Source organism: Hipposideros armiger, unplaced genomic scaffold, assembly GCF_001890085.2.
Source record: "Hipposideros armiger isolate ML-2016 unplaced genomic scaffold, ASM189008v1 scaffold_162, whole genome shotgun sequence".
NCBI classification, from domain to species: domain Eukaryota; kingdom Metazoa; phylum Chordata; class Mammalia; order Chiroptera; family Hipposideridae; genus Hipposideros; species Hipposideros armiger.
In genome coordinates, this window is record NW_017731512.1 from 2375532 (window position 1) to 2395506 (window position 19975).

Below are 19975 nucleotides of genomic sequence, written 5' to 3' on the forward strand. Positions count from 1 at the left end.
TTTGAGTGTGTATTTTCCATGTTCAGAGTAATCTAATACATGAATCTAATACAAATACATGAAATCTTGAGAAGTCCTAACATTTCCAAACTCAGACCAGTTATCATGAACAAATGAGAGAGACGTTATTCCCTTTTTCCATTTCACCATGGTAAATTATGTTGACCAAGGGAATTAATTACAAGGCTTACTTTACATTGTACTTTATCACTTTACTGGTGACATCAACCATTTTCATGGACCTATTAAACAGACCTAGAAAGGGTTCTGTCATCAGTTATAGCTGGCTGCCTTCAGGCAGGTGACATTTGGTTCCTCTGTGTAAGTTAAATTTTACTGACCTCAGACTGAAGAGCCACATTTGAACATATTTCACTATTACATCAATTCAGCTGGACCATGGATCAAACTGTTATATGTACATTAAACAAAACATTGAAAAAAGCATAGTTATCCTAAATGGAAGTGCAGATCTTGTCTTTGCTCTAATAGGGATTCATTATATATTTATCCATGAAATTTTCTTCCAAAGCAATTAATTTGCTAGAGGTAAAATATTCAAATACAGAAAAGGCCTAAAGTGTTAACTAAACTGCAACTACACCTGAACCATGCCCCACTATCACTATTGATAGGTCCAAACATGTCTAAAATTACAAATATCATATCATTTTTAGAACCTGCAAGGATCTGAGACAAGAAGAGAAAGATTAAAGAACTAAGATGTGCTGATGTATCTATAGCTGAAAACAGCTATCAAAAGGCAGCAGGCATCTGGGAAAAAGCTTTCTTTTCAGCTTGGGGCCAGAAATACATTGGCATTGCCTCTGGAACTGGAACAAGACCAAGTTTTAATTGGTTTTAAAGTCTGGACTGGAACATTCCTGCAGTCATCCATGAACCAACCTTATCCTGTAGAAGCTGAGTGACTCTTGGCCAACCATCTGCCTTGTGAATTGTTTTGTTTGGGCTCCTTATAGGACAGAAAGTACTTGTTAGGCAGTAGTGTCACATCAAGTTACAGTCCTTTGCGATGTTGCTTGAGCAGAGAATTCAAAGAGAAAACAATCTCCAGGGAGAAAAGTCAGATGTCTTCACTAATATATTCTGGGGCTGGATGGGCCTACAAGGCTAGAAGTTACTACTTATTTTCCTCCACACTTTAGCACAGTGGTTTTCACAAAGAAGCCTATTCTTGTAGAGGAGAGGCAACTGGACAAAGAGAATGCACCATGAAAGGCCAAAATTTAATGTAGAATTTCCCGATTGTCACTCTAGTGCTTCACACATAGTGAAATTTCTTTAAAGTTTGATTGAATGAATGGTGATTCTTTGGAAATGTTTATTCTATGATAATACGTCAGTGGCAGAGAGTGTGCCTGGAGTCCAGCTCTTCTTCTATCCCCAGGACAGTGCTCTTCCTACACAACAAGGATGGAATAAAAGACTCTTCTTAACAGTGCCCATGATGGGCAGACACGCCAATTCCTTCCTAAATTCACTCTGCCCCTGCCACAGGGAAAAGGGGTAAAGGAGGAAACCAATTCCTGACCCCTAAACAGAATAGAAAAACTGTCATAGATGAAGAACATCGTCTAACTACCTTGTAAATTAAAAATCCACTGTTGAGATTGGAAAAATTTGGAATAAGTAAGCCTCACCAAGAATTTTCAGTATTTGGATTGGAATGGCTGTGAAAGAAGTGAGTAGGAAAAAAGAGCAAGAAAACCAAATTTAGCTGTTAAGTAACAACCATCACCACCATAACAACAACAATAATAACATATATATATATATATATATATATATATATATATATATATATATATATATATATATATATATATATGGTTTTATTTTTCTTTTTTTCCAAAAGGAAGAGCATTCTATTTATTAAAAAGTGGGAGCATGAAGCTATATTCTTAAAAAATGTCACTGTGATGAGACAAAGAAAGTCTAGCACTGTTCTAGATTAAGACACTAAAGAGACATGACCACCAAATGCAGTATGTGATCCTGGACTGGATCATGTACTGGAGAGGAAAAAATGCTGTAAAGGACATTATTGGGTCAATTGACAAACCTGGGATACACCAGTAGATTAAATGATTGTATCAATGTTCAGTTTACTGGAGGTTATATGAAAGAATATCCTTACTTTCAGGAAATCCATATTGAAATATTTAGGGATAAAGGACCATGATGTAGGCAACTTACTCTATTTAAAAAAATAATTTTTCACTAAGATATGACTTACAAGGTTTTCAATTTTATGATATACTTTAAAATATATTACTGGAAGGCATCAGCTCTTAACTCCAGAATGCTATATGGCATCTTCATTAAGAAGTATGATTTCAAGCTGGTACCCAGGTGTCTGGAATTCCTGTAAAATGGTAGCAGCTAGGTAGCTGGTGCAGAGATTTGATACTATTTGGGTACTGCAGGGCAGGAGACTCATATTTCCAATGCATACAGTGAAACATACTTGTAATCATTCTTGAGGAACACTAATTGATATGCATTACTAGGACTAACACACTGTTAACCATTTCAGTTAAACAAGAGCATAAAAGGGGTGGTATCTATACACACGTTGTAGAGCAAAAAGAGGGCTTTATACTTACTGAAATCAATGCTTCACTAATTCAGGGCAACATTGGAGAACTGCATAGCTCAGTATAACTTCACTGATACAAGTGGGTGTCTAGAGCCAGACCACCTGGTTCAACTCCTAGCTCCACCGCCTGCTACCTGTGTGACTTTTGTAACTTATTTCGTTTCTCTGGGCCTTAGTTTCTTCACTTGTAAAACGAGGATAGTAAAAACAATCACCTCACAGTGCTGTGGTAAGGATTACATAAGTCAACCCTTTCAAAACACAAGAGTGCCTGGCCCATGGTAAATATCCATGATTGTTAACTTTTAATATTCATTACATGTTAAAATATAGGAGACAGAAGAAAAGGACGCAGTGTCATAAATCCAGGTGTCTGGACATTGATATTCACCTATAACACAGAAGGGCTTTCGGGCAAACCTCAGTCTTCCTTGCCATCCTCTATACCGACAACAGCAACCCGCAGACCAGATTCGAATGATGAACTCCAAACCAAAGACGACAATCATCACGAACTCCTAAAATATCAAATAATATATGTTAGAGAGAAGTATTGTGGAGCAAACCATAGCAAGAAGCTTTATGGGTATTTCTGGATATTTAGGCACTACCTCTAAAACATCTATTTGTTAAATGTCTAAAGCTCAGAACACCTCTTCTGCAAATCAAACGAAACCTGGAGAACATTGAAACCTCATGTTGTGTGCATTTGCTATCGTGAGATGCCATTCTTTTTCAAGTCTCCAACACTCTGCAAATTTAGCAGTCAGTTTTAATACTAAATATGCAGGCCGAATTACTGATCTGCCTTGTCTGGAATATATAGTGTACCTGACTTTAGCTACCTGGTACCATGTGAACTATCTGAAATGAGAGAGGAACCTGAAAACACAGCTTCCCAGTTTTACAGGAAACAGCTTCATTTTGCTGCAAGGAGTGCCATAATCTCTAAGCCCTTAAGGACTCTTCTCAGAGAAAAAGAACTAAATATTTAGAAGCATGTGTTCTTTTGTTATGCTGTCCAAATATTGTTACAAAATAGAAAATTTCAAAAACATCACTGCCTGTGTGAAACATGTATCCTTTGCCAGAAATGAGATCCTAAATTCTTCGAATCTAAAGCTTGTTAATTATTATGCTACCCTTTGGTGAGGGCTGCTTAGAAAATAACACCTGCTCCAGCAAAATGACTTTGAGATTTTGTAGGAAGAGTTTAGTTGGGGAAAGGCCAACTAAAGTGGCTCATTAAGCAGTGGGTCATAAAATGAGAAACCAAATGGAGTTTGTAAGAAGAAAGCATCACTTGAAGCAAGCTTATCATAGTCACCTTGTTGTCCAGATAGGGACAGGCACTGAGTTTATTGAAATTGGTTTTCCTTTCAAAAAATAACTTCTTCCCTTGTTTTTTCTTTTAATATTTTTTTGGGGAGAGGGAATACCACACTTCTACTTGATAAATATTTTTAACAGTGCAGAGGTCTTTTATTTCTTTACACCTAGCATGCCCTGAATTCCTAGGGAATGGGCTCCAGTGGCTCAGGCTCCTTTTCCTTGGTTCGCAAAGTGTGCTTCTCTGGGTGGGACAGACTGGAGCTTCTGTTGAACCCAGGTACCTTTCTCTTTGGCTTCCTTCTTTTCCTGATTATCTTCTTTCAACCACTTTAGGAAGCTGTCTCGGCTCTTAGAGTGCATAATATGCTCAATACGAACATTAATTTTCTTGGTAAAAATCTTGCCCTTAACTTGTTTGTCTACAACAGTGCCAGCTGCATGCTGAGTAACACTGTAGACCCTTCCGGTTTTGCCATGGGAACATTTGGGGCATTCCTTTTTGAACAGGTCCCATTCCCTTGATGTCTACAATATCACCTTGCTTGTAGATTCGCATGTATGTGGCCAAAGGAACTACTCCATGTTTTCTAAAAGGCCTAGAGATCATACAGTGGGGCCTTTCCTCTTTCCCTTTGTGTTGGTCACTTTGGCGAACTACTAGACGATGGCAGTTCTAGCTAAAATGCTCTTCCTTGTTTTTAAACAAGGGTTGACTCAGCATTGATAATGTAGAACAATATTTATTAATTGATTTTTATTATACTTGCTTAGTTATAAAAGTGATACATGGTCTTTATTAAAACATTCAAAAATCACAGAAATATACAGCATAGAAAATAAAGGTTCTATGCTACTCTGCATTCTCCTATCCCATGTACCAAGATAAAAACTGTTATCAAATTTAGAAAAATGGCATTTTTGTTGCAAATTTCAGGCAAATGTCTGTTTCTTCAGTTAGAGAATGTGATGATGTGTTGCACTTTTGAAACGCCTAGTAGAGATAGATATATCATTCTATCCGTCTGTTATTTTGCACTAAGCAATCCACAAATATTTCTCATGATGGGAAATAAATCTCCAATATCATTGCTGCTTACTTACAGTGACTTAAAACTACCTATGGGCTAAATCTCCGAAGATGACTTTATGCACAGGTAACCGAAACTATGCTCAACATATGCTCATTAATAATATGAGGTTTTTGGTTTTGAGTATGTATCTAGGTAGTTGGGTCTATTCATTCATTAAGGTGGCTACTATACCAGATCAACTGTTTTTACTCAAGTACATTTTTCCATGTATAGAAAGCATATTGGGGCCTAAGATGCTGGGTCTGTGCCGTTTCCAGGCTTAATGGCAGGTCCACTTTTCTATTGTTGCCCCTCATTCTTACTTGTGCCAGGAAGTTTGACACTCCTCTGGTGAGAGGTTATATTAGAAGGGATACTTAAGAAAATCCTAAATGTGATCTGAGCCCCCATGAACAGCCATATCATGATGTTTCTTTTTCAGGGGAATAGCTGACACCAATAAATATATGCCCATTACTTTAAGGTAAGGGAGGCTGTCACTGCACTATTTCTATGCTGCACTGAGGCAGGATAAGTTAAATCTACAAATTCTTTTCTCAGGGCCCCTTGTTTAGGGATATTTTCTTTTTAAGGAGATTAGGGGAAAAAAATCCTTCATTTCCAAATAAAGCAGGGGGAAGTTATAATTGGATTCCACCATGGGGTCACAACTTTTACCTTGGGGGAAGTAGCACAGGAGTTAGACTTCTTTCTCCTTGCTCGACCATTACTTATTATTCCTTATGAGGGCTTGGTTTCAGGCTGTGTGAAAAATCACCACCAGCCTCCAGTCACTGAGTAAGCAGCAGTGAGAGATGAGTGCTCAGCAGATTGTGAAGCATTTATTTCAGGCCCAGAACTGCAGGCTGTGGGGATGTCCTCTCTTGAAGACTTGGGCTTATGTGATAGAGAACAAAAGTGTGAAAACCATTCTGAGAAGATTCTGTCTCCTGGTTCCTGAAATTTCCATCTTATTTCAATAGAAAGGAATAAAGTGCTATCGAGTCAGAGAAGGGCAATCATTCCTAATCTGACAGAATAAGTGGGAAATAGAAGTGTGAGGCTACTTTTTCTCTATTTTTTTCCTTTGTCCAGCTTTGTTGAGGTATAATTACCAATAAAAATTGTATACATTTAAGGTATACAATGTGATGTTTTGATATACAGAAGCATTGTGAAATGAATACCATAATCAAGCTAATTAACATATTTATCACCTCACAGTTAACATTTTTGTGCATGTGTGTGTGTGGGAGAAATTTAAAATCTACTTAGCAAGTTTCCAGTATATAATACGATATTATTCACTATCGTCTCCATGCTGTACATCAGCTATGCAGAACTTACTCATCTTATATAACTGAAAATTATGTAACTGAAATGGAAACATCTCCCCATTTTACCTAACACCCAGCCCTCGGTAAAGGCCATTTTATCTTGTTTTTATGAGTTCAACTTTTTTAGAGTCCACATATAATTGAGATCATGCATTATTTGTCTTTCTCTGGCTTATTTCACTTAGCATAATGTCCTTCAGGTTCATCCATGTTATTTCAAATGGCAGGATTTCCTTCTCTTTTAAGGCTGAATAATATTCCATTGTACATATGTACATTTTAAAAGTCCATTTGTCCATTGATGGACATTTAGATTGTTTCTATGTCTTGGCTATCGTGAATAATGCTGTAATGACAATGGGGGTGCAGATATCTCTTCAAGATCCTGACTTCATTTCCTTTGGATATATACCCAGGAATGGGATTGCTGGGTCATCTGGTAGTTCTATTTTTAATTTTTTCAGGAACCTATTTACTGTTTTCCATAGTGGTTGTACCAATTTACATTCCTACCAGTAGTTCACAAGGGTTCCCTTTTCTCCACATCCTTACCAGCACTTGTTGTTTGCGTCTTTTTGATAATACCCATTCTAACAGGTATGAGGTGATATCTCATTGTGGTTTTGATTAGCATTTCCCTGATGATTAGTGATGCTGAGCATCTTTTCATGTACCTATTGACTATTTTTATGTCTTCTTTTGGGTCTATTCAGGCCCTTTGACCATTAAAAAATGGGTTATTATTATTATCATTATTATTTTATTTTTGCTGTTGAGTTATAGAAGTTCCTAATATATTTTGGATATTAACTCCTTATCAGATGTTTGGTGTGCAAATGTTTTCCACCATGCTGGGGGTGGTCTCTTCATTCTTTTGATTGTTTCTTTTGCTGTGCAGAGCTTTTTAGTTTGATGGAATCCCATCTGTCTATTTTTGCTTTTGTTACCTGTGCTTTTGGCATCTTATCCAAAAAGTCATTGCCTAGACCAATGTCAAGAAGTTCTTTCCCTATATTTTCTTTTAGCAGTCTTATAGTTTTAGACCTTACATTTAAGTCTTTTATCCATTTTGAATTGATTTTTGTATATGGTGTGAGATAAGGGTCCAACTTCATTTTTCTGCATGTGGATATCCAACCCTTTATGATAAAAACTCCACAAGTTAGGAATAGAGGTTTATTACCTCAATTTGATAAATAACAGCTGGGAAAAAAACTACAGATAATGTCATAATTAATGGTGAAAGACTAAGTGCTTTCCCCTAAAGTCAAGAACAAGGCAAGATGGTACTTTCACTACTCTTGTTCAAAATAGTTGAATAATATAGTCACTACACTAAGGAAAGTAAAATAAATAAAAGGCATAAATATTGGAAAGGCAGGCAAAACATAGTCTGTTTGCAGATGACATGATTGTCTACAGAGAAAATTACAAGGAATCTGCAAAGCAACTCTTAGAACTAATAAATAAGTTCAGTAAGATTATAAGATACAAGATCAATGTACAAAAATTAATCACATTTCTGTATACTAACAATGAGGATGTGGAAACCAAAATTAAAAGCACAATATTATTTATCATCATTCCAAAGAAAATACAATGTTTGGTTATGCACTTAACAAAATGTACAGGATATGCATGCTGAAAATTACAAAACTCCCCAATTGATCTGTAGGTTTAATGAAATTCCTATCAAAATCTCAGCCAGCTTTTTTTTTTGTAGAAATGAAATTATTCTAAAATTTATATTGCAAGGATATAGACTAGGTAAAACAATCTGACAAAGAAGAATAAAGTGGGAGAAATCATTCTATGTGATTTTAAGACCTACTATAGAACTCCAGTAATCAAGAGTGTATAGTATTGGCAGAGGGATAGACCCATAGAGAACAATGGAACAGAATAGAGACTTTGGAAATCCACCCAGGCACATATGTTCAATTGATTTTTGATAAATAAAAGCACAAAAGCATTTCAATAGAGGAAGATATAGCCTTTTCAAGAAATGATGCTGGTGCAACTGGACATCAATACGCAAAAAAAACCACAACAACAACACGGAACCTCAATCTGTACCTCACACCTTATACAAAAATCAACACAAAATTTATCATGGGCTCAAATGTTAAACTATAAGACTTTTAGTAAAAACATATGAGAAAATTTCTTGGATTTGGGCTAAGAAAAAAGTTGCTAAATTTGACACTAAAGCACAAATAATATGAGGAAAAAATGATAAATTAGACTTTAACAAAAGTAGAGAGGATAAAAAGACAAACTATAGACTAAGAAAAAACATTTGCGAACCATATACCTGAAAAAGGACTAGTATCTAGAATATATAGAAACTCAGAAAATAGGCAAAAGACTTGAGCAGACATTTCACTGAAGAGGATACATGAGTATGGATAGCAAATAAGCGCATGCAATGATATTCAACATCACTGACCATAGAGAAATGCAAATTAAAACCATAATGTGATAACACTATACATCTATCAGAGTGGCTAAAATAAAAAACAGTGGCAACATAAAATGCTTTGGAAAATGTGGAAAAACTGGATCACTCATACGTACATTGCTGGTGGAAATGTAAAATAGTACAGCCCCTCCAGGAAAACAGGTAGTGTTTTAGAAACCAGCAGTTGCGATATGACTTAGCAATTGACCTCTTGGGCATTCATGACAAAGAAACGAAAACTTATCGTTTATATAATAACCTGTACACAAATACTCACAGCAGATTTACTCATAATGTCCAAAAATTGAAAACAGCCCAGACGTCCTTACCGTGGGAATGGGTTAAACAAGCTGTAGTATATCCATACCATGGACTACTACTCAACAATAAAAATGAATGAACTATTGATACACAAAACTTGGGTGACTCTAGAGAATTATGCTGAGTGGAAAAAGCCAATCTCCAAAGGTTACATACCATAACATTCCATTTATATAACATTTTTGAAATGGAAGCATTTTAGAAACACATAACAGGTTGGTGGTTCCTAGAAGTCAGGGATTGTGGGGGAAGGGAGGAAATCAGGGGGTAGGTGGGTGTGTTTATTAAAGGGCAGCTTGAGAGATCCTTCTCCTGATGAAACTATTTGATGTCTTGACTTCTGTGATAGATAGCCATCTGTCCACATACGATAAAATTTTATAGAACTAAATTCACATGTATACTAAATACAAATGTATACAAGCAAAACTGGGGACATCTGAATTAAGATCTGTGGATTGTATTAATATTATTATCCTGGTTGCCATATCATACTATAGATTTGCAAAATGTTCCTGTTTGAGGAAACAGGGTAAAATGTACTCAGAGAATCTCTGTAATATTTCTTACAACTTCATGTGAATCTACAATTATCTCAAAAAATTTTCAATTAATAAAAAGGCATTGCTCATCATCCAGTCAATGGAGCAGATTCATAAAGGAAAGGTGTTCTTCTTCAAGTTCAGATGCTAGACCTGATCCCATTGTGTCTTTGTTTAACGGTGATCTCTAAATGATGCTTTGGAGGGGGTCTCCTTATTTTATTTTCAAATAAGTTGGAAACACAAAAGTCTTTTACACTCAGTTGAAATGGTTTATAGATGGTTCTTCTGACTTGCTTGGCCTGTTATGAGACAGGTTCTGGTGTCTTTGCTGCTGTGCCTCAGGATAAATCAATTCATTTTCTCGTGCTTGTTTTTAATTGAAATAAGATGCTCACTATTTACTCAAATGACTGCTAAAGAGATAAATGAATAGTAATCAGAGTACTTGATGTACTCGGAGGAAAGCTGGAATGTAAAGCTGGTGTTACTAACAATGGTTCTCGCCATCCTTACTGAAATGAAGCTCCTAGAAGCTTGGCTTTGCCAGCCCTCTACAGAACTAAAGGCAATGTCAATTATTTTTATCACCTTGAAGAGTTATAGTATTTCCTCATTTGTCCTCACCAAATTTTGGTAAAACAAAGAACATCTTTCTTATTCTCTCAAAGACTAAGGAAATGCATATAAAAACTTAGAAACCCAAGAGGCAGTCTATCTAGAATATCTATTGAGAATACTAACCTAGCATTAACCCTCTTTTGTGGATGTTAAAGAAGACTCTTTATATGTCACACCAGAGAATGGTGATATTACTTCATTGATATATATGACTTTACTACATAATTGGAGATTTAAATTCTTTTCTTACAGTTATTTTATTTTTGAGTTACTCATAGTGGTTTTCAGTAAAGATTGATTTTTTTTGGGGGGGGGCACAAATTCGCAATGCCTAACAGCTTATATTCTACTTGTTGTCTCATTAATTAACAGCACTGTTCATTAAAACACAGCGACCTTTGTCTAATCTACAAGCTGTCTGCTGCGACCATTAGTTTTTTTTCTTGTTTTATGCCATCAAATAGCATTTTGTGCAGATGAAATGCTGACATTATAAACCCCGTGACATTTGCACCGATTCTTGAAGAGCCGTGGCTAATTAGACATACAAAATTGAAACTATTGCCTTTCTTCAGAATATCAACATAATCAATTTCCAGCTATTTTTGCTCCTTGACTTGTGTGTGCATACTTAACATAGGGTTAGCAGGCCAGCATGCCTCCTCACATAATCCCTGTAGGGACAGGATTTGTGGCATAAACTTAATCATAAATGGCAAGAAAGACATCAGTCAGAAGGGTTGCAGTAATAATTTTTTATAGTTTGGAAAATCCTGTTAGTATAATACATATTAAGGAAATGAAACTAAGATCTAGAGATGGCTCCACACTTAACTCAGAAAATGGAAGTAAATATACAAAAGTAAATAATCTTTTGGACATTTGTGTCTTTGAACAGCAGAAAAAGATCCTAAACCCATGCTTACTAACCATTACTTAGAGGCCATCAGGTGCCATCATGAATTTAGCTTACTTGCACAGTTCTCCTAAATTTTTAGGATGGTACATTAACTATTATATATTGGAAGAGAATTTGAAGGCATAAGTATTTTTATCAAAGGGACTGATTTGACCAGGAGTTGACGTACGCATATCAATACCTTCAGAATTATATCTGCATGGGAGGTGGTGGTGAGAGCATGACAAAACTTTACTAAGTTGTTTAGTAGATACTGGTGTGTGTGTGTGTGTGTGTGTGTGTGTGTGTGTGTGTGTGTAGAGAAGGGGGGCATAGGAGTGGGAGTAGGGTGAGAATGGGGAGACCAGGACAAGGTGTGATGTGGCATCAATGGTTTCTGCCTTGGGAAACAATGATTGAGATGGTTTTGAAAGCCAGTGTAGCTGGGGCTGTCCTCATTGGCTGGAAGGCGTAGGAGGACACTGAAAAATTCATTTTGGAAACACCAGGAAAATCCAGTGCCTCCTGAGATCCTCCTGTTTTTCATTGGTTGATCCCTGAAATTTCTCTAGAAGTAACTTATCCCTTCAAGTTATTCACATCTGTTAAAATGTAAATCTCCCTCTGAGAAGGAACTAATTTAACCTCAGTAATGTGACAGAGGTAATTTATCAGTAATTTATCCCAGAGGTTCGTCAGAGGGCCATAGGGAAGGGAGGAGATTGAAAATGTCCCATTCCAAATGACTGATTTATAATTTATTACCAAAGAAAGATCAGGGGTAGGTTTTTGTCAGGTGTTGGGGCTGCAGGTTGAGAGCATATGGGCCAGGGGCAGGAAGTGGGTGCCCCTTTGTTGGGGAGAAGAGCAGCACCACAAGAGTCAGGAACAGAGGACATTCCTGGTTTCCCCCATTGTCCAGCCTAGCAGTGGTCCTGTGCATCCCAGTTGCTAGGTTGGATGCTGTGATGAGGTCTTCTGCCCTCCTGTAGTGATTTTAGATACCTAAGGAAGGGCTGGCTGCTGTTCGGTGCTGTAATGCCCATCTGGTATGAGGCAGTCACTCAAGTGATCCCTTCTGTGTTCACGTTTTGTGTTCTCAAAGACTCATCCTACATCAGGGCAAAGCATGGCTTAGGTCTTCCCCTCCACCTGCCATGGGGACATCTCTCCATGGGACAGAGCTATAGCGGTGCTCTATGCAGAGGTGCCCAAGTTTGGCAGTGTACACAGAGACGCTTTCCTCACATTCTCTTCTTCCCTCCATTATGAAGAGAAAGCAGGCTCACTGAGTTTTTTTTGGTTGTCCACCCTCCCCCACCCCAAACCAAATTATACCTTAATTGGTTTGAGCTTTATATATGGGTGCATCTGCATGCAGCCACATATGTATATAGCAGGGATTGGAACTAAATCTTTGAATCATGAACTTTAAGTTGGAAAAATTAAAAACAGTTTGCTGCACCTTGAACTGAATCCAGAGATTGAGTCTGTTATGATTTTGCCAAATAATCACAAATGAACCAATTCTACTTGGAATTGAAGCTGAAAGCTCTGAATCAGATCAAAACGGGAACACCAAGAAAGTCTCCAGAGTGAATGAAAACAAATCAAGTTTTCATTTGATTCAAGTTGCCAATTTGTCAATTTCTCATTATCTTATAGGCTTTTCTTTTTCTTAAGAACTATATGAGCTTGCCGCCCCCAACCCAAACAATATGAGTAACAATTTAAAATTAACATTGTTACCAGAAATAAAATTAGGCCATTCTATTAGTTTTGTAATATGACAATATGCAAGGATAATGAGGTTTTTTACTTACAAAAATCTAAAATACTTATAAAAATTTAAATAAAATTCCTTAAAACATACAAATAACGTATTTCAGTCAAGAGACATTGGTACACATCTGCCAAGTTGATTATAAAGCAAATCTTATCTTTTATTGGGGTTATTTCTCTTGTGGGTTGAGGGGACACCTGTGATAAGACAAGAGGTAAGATAGTGTAATGGACTGAATGTTTGCTTCCCTCAGAAATCCATTTGTTGAAACACTAACCACTAATGTGATGGTGTTTGGAGATGGGGCCTTTGTAGGGGTAATTAGGTTTAGATGAGGTAATCAGTGTGGTCCCCTGTGACGGGATTAGTGTCCTCATAAGAAGAGGCAGAGGGACCACCACACGTGCACTCTCTGTACACCATGTTGGGACACAGTGAGAATGCACTGATCTGTGAACCAGGAAGCGGGCCCTCACTGGGGAACCAAATTCGCTGGCACCTTGATCTTAAACGTCTCGCTTCCAGAACTGTGAGAAATAAGTATCTGTGTTTAAGCCACCCAGTCTGTGGTATTTTGTTATAGCAGCTTGAGCTGCTATAGGACAGATGATTTCTGTACTACTCAGAGGCTGAGAGTCAGGTCAGGACTGGGCGTGCTCTGGGGGAATTTTCAGAACTTTTTACTTTTCTTACTTGGGAGTTATGACTCTTATAGCTGCTTTTGCTTGGACCAACAAAATTGTTCTTATACTGAGAGATCCCTTGGCTTCCAGAAAATATGCTCTTTTCCTCTTCCTTTGGAGTATTTACATTATTTAGTGTAACTACTTTACTTCATTTATAGGTGTTCTGTTTTTCATGAATTCACTTCAAATATATACTGAATACCATAACCGTGTAGGATATAAACATAAGCAAAGTGTCTACCACTCTTGAAAAGTTTATAATTTATTTTGGGATGATAAGACACACACAGTAGAAAATGATGTGCAATAAGTGCTATCTGCGTGGTGGTTCCTTCAGAAATTCCTCACCCATTGCAGTAACTTCTCTACCCAGGCAGGCTCTCACAAATTGTTGAACTTTCCTTCAGTTCAAAACTTTAGGTTCATCAAAAACCAATTAGCATATTATTTTATCAACCCATTAAAATAAAAATACTAAAAAAGAACCAGCTAGAAAAATTGGAATGAGTTAATTGGCTTATGATTTTTTTTTTCTAACTTGCCTATTCAGCCTTATTGACACTAATTGCAATTGGAGTGAATGGCTTCTCACTGCTAGATGTCTTGGTGCCAGTGTCTCAGTGTGATTAAACTACACTATAGAACAGTAACAGCGATTGCCTAATTTCATTCCTATGATTTATAGCACTGAACAATTTTGTTTTCATTGGAGGTCATCCGATAATATGTCTTCTCTTTTTGCTATCTTACTGGAATGACAGGATTTTCCACCACTGGCTAAGAAAGGTTCTTAAGTCAGGGTGGGGAAAGAAAAGAAAAAAATGAGGGGCACTTTATTCCTTCTGTTTGAGCATCTTTTAGGCCGAATCTCCAGTGTTTGGATTTTTGGAGGAAACTTCAGGGTGGAGCCAGAGTGGCTTCTGAAGGCCAAACAGAAGCAGCCAGTGTTTTATTTACTCAACAATGAGGAAGGCAGAGGCTGTGCTGATGGAGGGGTGGAACTCTGAGTACCTCAACTGTTGAGTGGTCCAGTGGGGCAGACACTTCCGTGTTGGTAGAATGTGAAAACAGAGGGAAAAAACCTTTAGGATCAGGGTTTTCAGAGGAGTAAAGGCTATGGGCACGCTGGTGGTGGAGTCCAGCAGGAATCAGATACTATATCTTGCTTTCTTGCCATACCCATAAACTATGGATTGCACTGCAGAACTTCATATGCCACTGGGAGAAATCCCATGCTTTCTCAGGCCATCTGACCCGCCTTCCTTCTATGCCTCCTGGCAGAACAGGAGCCATTTTATTCTAAGCAGTCTTGGCTTCCTCCTCTTCTACCCATGAAAATTGTTTTTCTTTATAAGCATCAAAATGCATTTTTTTTTTTACCTAAGGTTGTACATTTCCCCCATTATTGTAGTATGTGTTATTGGTGTCAGTGTACTCTAATATCTTTTGGTGAACTTTGAGAGGTAGGAAAACACACACCTCTCTCTGTGCATAGTGCACACACCCTAGCACACACACACTTGCACACACACATGTATGTGAACTTGCAGAAAAGCTTCCAGAACTGATGCTGGGACTCAGTCCTCGAGGCTCATGTAGAAGAAAAGGAGAGACCAAAATCTAAGAATGAAAATCTCCAGGAGACCCTATTGACAGAACATACTGCCACAAATGGAAAGTACATAGCAGCTCTTAGTGCAATAGCTGAGAAACACAAACTGCTAACTATCCCCAAAGCATGTAAAACAATGGTGTTGTGACAATATTCCATGAATAATAATACTTTCTAAATTGAAGGAAGGAAAATTTGAAGATTTCTGCTTTTTTGAACAGTCAGATCACATAGAAAAATTAAATATATGCAAGATCATTTATTTCAATAGTTTCAATTTTATTAGCCATGTGAATCTTCACACTGGATCCTTTATGAAATCTGTCATGATTCTGGGATATTAATTTCTGTCTTTAATTGTTTCTAGTTATCCATCAAAATCATTCAAGACCAGTCATGCTATAAATCAAGCACACTCTTAAATTGAGTAAGATGAAGGGACTGTCTATAGATAACCTTGAACTAATTTAATGAGCCTGTTGTTCATTTGAACCATTAAATAACAGTCAGAGAAGGAATATGCCTTCTATACCGACTGACTGGCTTAAGAAAAACTGAGATGAGAATAAAAACAAGAAAACTACTTAGGAAATTTTCAAGTGTTTTTGAACACCAATTTTTATGATCCTTAAGGCTAAGACATACCACATGGCAAACATTTATTGATTTAATGGTGAATTACCCTGATGGCTGAATCCCAGGAGTACTTGGGGGTATCCCTTGTCTCTGTCACAATCCATTTCTCTGTTGTTATTCACCAAGCCATGTCATCCCAATTTGTTTTTCTGAAGTCTCCCTGTTGGAGAGAAAATGTTTTCTCTCGGTACATCTAACCTTTAATTCAGACAGAGAGGGCTCCTATTGTACACAAGTCATCATTCTTATTTACCCATAATAGTATTTGGAATGTTATTTCTGCCAAACACCTGTGCTCACATCAGCAGCATATCTTAATTAATATACCACTGCCTGCTTGTCACCTATTCTGCACACCTGCCAAACAACCTCTGATCAGTGATGGACTGATTTGGAAAATCACTTAGTGTAGGAGGAAACTCATCTGTCACAGTAACTTGAAACCCTGCTCTGCTCTTCTGCTCTTTTATTTGGTTGTAGATGTATTCCTACGTGGCAACCTGACACTTGATTTGCAGACCATGATAGTAATATAATGATACATGAGAGGACTGATTCACAATTTTAACTAGTAAAGCATCCTGTACCCAATTAGTGCCAAAGCCACGGAAATATAGACCCATACATTGACTTTACAAAACATTAACAAAAAACAGGCTCTGAGCAGAAATAACTGTATTCAGAAGTAAGGCTCTGCCCCTGAAAAACATGCATTGGAGAAAGTACACTCCTTACTAGTTCCGACAGCAGGATGGAATGCCTGAATAGATGCAAAGTGATATAGCAGTGTCAAGTTGACCTTTTGTAGAATCGAGACAAAAGAAGTCCTAGAACAATGTGTGCTGAAAGTAAATTCGCTCAGAATGAAGTGGGGGAGAGAGGTGTTAGGCTGGAGGCAAAGGGATAAGAAACCCACAGGGGTGGATTCTCCTGCTAAAGCCAGGAGGGCCCTGGGAAACTTCTTGGCTGAAAAGGAAAAGCTCTCTCCTCCCTCTTGTCTGCATTTGCCCTTTTGATCCTTGCTCATCTTTTCCAGGCTGGTCCATGAAGCTTCTAAGGAAGAAATGCTGTCAGGCTTATGTCTAGGTAGCCCAGTCACACAGCTCTTGTCATGGCAGAAGCCCCAAGTCTCTCTGCAGGTGTGGTTGTTGGGGAGACTTCCCCACTGCTCTCCCCCCCCCCACCATATCCTGATAGGCAGGGAACAGAATTGTATTAAAGCAAGGATTTCACCCCCTCCCAACAACAAGGAGCATCTAAGAGTCACTGAAGGGATAGTTTTCAAAGACTAGCTTTATATGTTCAAAATTAGTATCTTATCAGAGAGTATAAATTTTTTATACTGTTGAAAGTTCCCATTTTTACTGTCTCTTCCATTACTTGTAGTGTGCTTGTTTGCATAGTAAATATAGGTTCAGTGGAATCTTCTTCAAGAGCACACATGCAATTCATTACTTCCATTCAGACTCCATTAATTCATAATTGGTGATGATTCTTCTAGAGTTTGGGTAACGCTTGTTTTTGTACTATTGATTAAAAGAGGATTTACTAGGCAAATTAAGAACAGAAATGGGAGGACAAGGGGGAATTATTTAAGGGGAATTAATGTATTTAAGAGGGAAGAATTTTCAAGATCTTTAAGAGCATTTATTAGCATTTAAACAATTAATAGAATAATTACAACCAAGCCAGCTCGTTAATTAAAGAAAAACTCAGCAGGATTTTATTTGGCAACAGTTTGTTAGCAGAAATTCCCTAAGTATTGATTCCATGGAAAATTGGTAAGAAATATACCTTGTCCTAAATTGTAATCACCCCCCTTCAATCATCCTAAATGTTTTCCAATTATTGATATAATAATTCCAAAAAACTATAGCTAGCTGCATAAATTAGTGCTAAATATGCGTCTGTCTGTCCCATAGGTAGTTCCAGGCCGCTGTGATTATTGGAAGCAGCCCTAGCTCAGTAGAAGCATGATAAAGGAGATCCAAAGGAGGGGGTCTCTAGCTGACCCAACAGGCTTGAGACCCATTTCTACAGCCCTGTCGCCACCTGTCCCTTGCTTGGAATTTGCATGTTCTGTTCTTATCCTTTTGGTACCTCTCTTGTGACCTGCCCCAGGAGATAGGCCTACTTGCTTTTCTCTCTCTGATACCCGTCCTTGGAGACCTAATAAACTGCAGATTCTCCTTCCAGGGAAGAAGAGGGCCAGTGCAGTGACTTGATTAGGTCATTATCAAACACTGGGATCATTCATTTGGTCACAGTGGGAAGCCTAGGACAAAATGCAGAAAATGGAGATTTTGCCATGATTCATTCATTCATTCATTCATTCATTCATTCATTCATTCAGCAGAGAGCAGGGGTTAGGAGCATGAGGGGCTCTGCCACTGACGAGCTGTGTGACTTTGGGAAATTGTACTTAACCTCATTGCACCTCAGTTTTTTTTTTCTATAAAATAGGGATAAAAATCCCTTCTTTGTAGGGCTGTTACCATAGTTTAAACAACAGTATTTGTACCGTGTTTAGAACAGTGCCTGATACATAGAACTCACTTTTCTAACTGCTAAATGAAATAATTCCACTCATTCAGTATGAGTGTTTACTATGTGCCAAGTACTTGTCTAGATGCTGGAGATACAGAAGTGAGCAGAGTCAAAAACCCCTGCCCTCTGGATGCTTCTAGTGAGGAAGGCATACAATAAACCTACTAAATACATGCATTTTACAGAACATTAGAAGGAAGTGCTATAGGGAGTGATAAAGGAAGATAAAGGCGCTGGCGAGAGCAGGCAGGTGTCCAGACTTAAAGAGGAGCATCACAGTAGGCCTTTTTGAGCAGACTGGAAGTTGGTCAGGGAGTGAGCTGAGCACATTTCTGATGAAAGAGGCTTTGAGGCAGAGGGATCACTTGGTGCAAAAGCCCTGAGGTGTGGCTGAGGAACAAGGAGAGGGGGTGGCTGAAGTAGATCAAGTAAAGGGAGAGGAGTAGGAGATAATGGCAGCTGGGAGTGGGGGACCAGGCTGTAGGGTCTTGTGGGCCATTTAAGAGCTCTGGCTTTTACACTGAGAAAAATGGAGAATGTGTTCCAGGACAAAGGCCTCAGGAAGAGCCAGCTTGCAGCCCCTGTCTCCTCACCATAGCTGCTCTAGTCACTTTCTAGGTTTTGGTAAAGAGGGGAGCTCGCTCTGAGAGGAACTGGGCACTCACAGACCATCCAAGGAGCAGGGCATGGAAACTAGAGAAGGACCCACATGTATGTCTGTTCTAGGCAAGAGAATAGGAATCTAAGCTAAGAACAACACTTTCCCGGACATGTGCTAAAAGCAGGAGCTTGAAGCTGTAAATATATTATATCGTCTCCTTATCTGATGATTTCTATGATTATCAGAACTTTCAAGGGAATGCTATTCTGCTCACTGCTAAGTGCCAGCCCACCGTTCCTCACTCAGGAGATGGGAAACAATGTAAGATTTATCATTTATTGGCAGTAAAGAAAAACACCAGATACACAAAGAATCATTTTATATTTGATTTTTATATGCTAAAATAAATTTAAAAATAAATTTAAATGGAAATTCAGAACACTTAGTGTTTCTATTTATAAGTTTGTAGGATATGAAACCCTATAAAGCTTGCTTATCCTGTTCTGCTTAAATTCTTTCTGCTGGGGATCTGGAACATCAATTTTGTTGCAACAGTTTTGGTAAAATTGCCCTCCTTTCCTCCAAATTTGATAAATAGCTGGCTCATAAGTCTTTGGGATAGTATGAAGATAGTGAAAATCAGATCACTTTTCACTTTTCTGACAGCTAAGCCAAAAGTTGGGGAGAAAAGACTTGAAATGTCCCTTATTTTCTGACTTTAGGGCTGCATGTAAAGAAATGATCATAAGTTGAGGATATTTTCAAGAAGTTAGGGACAAAATCGTCATATCTTCCCTAGTCTCTCAACAAAATGTTGAGTGTTCAAGAGTTAAGAAAAGCACATGGCTGGGCTGGCCGAGTGGCGCGATGGTTAAGAGCTGACTTGGGACGCCAGAGGGCCCCGGTTC

At 38.1% G+C, this 19975-nt stretch overlaps 1 protein-coding gene across 1 annotated transcript in view; it reads right to left on the minus strand.

Moving 5' to 3' along the window:
• KCNQ5 (potassium voltage-gated channel subfamily Q member 5) overlaps nucleotides 1-19975 on the minus strand; it is a 191029-nt gene that overhangs the window by 136594 nt on the left and 34460 nt on the right. The window contains exon 2 of the mRNA XM_019651534.1: nucleotides 3012-3138. Coding sequence (XP_019507079.1) covers nucleotides 3012-3129 — 118 coding nt within the window. The 5' untranslated portion in view covers nucleotides 3130-3138. The remainder of the gene's footprint in view (nucleotides 1-3011; nucleotides 3139-19975) is intronic.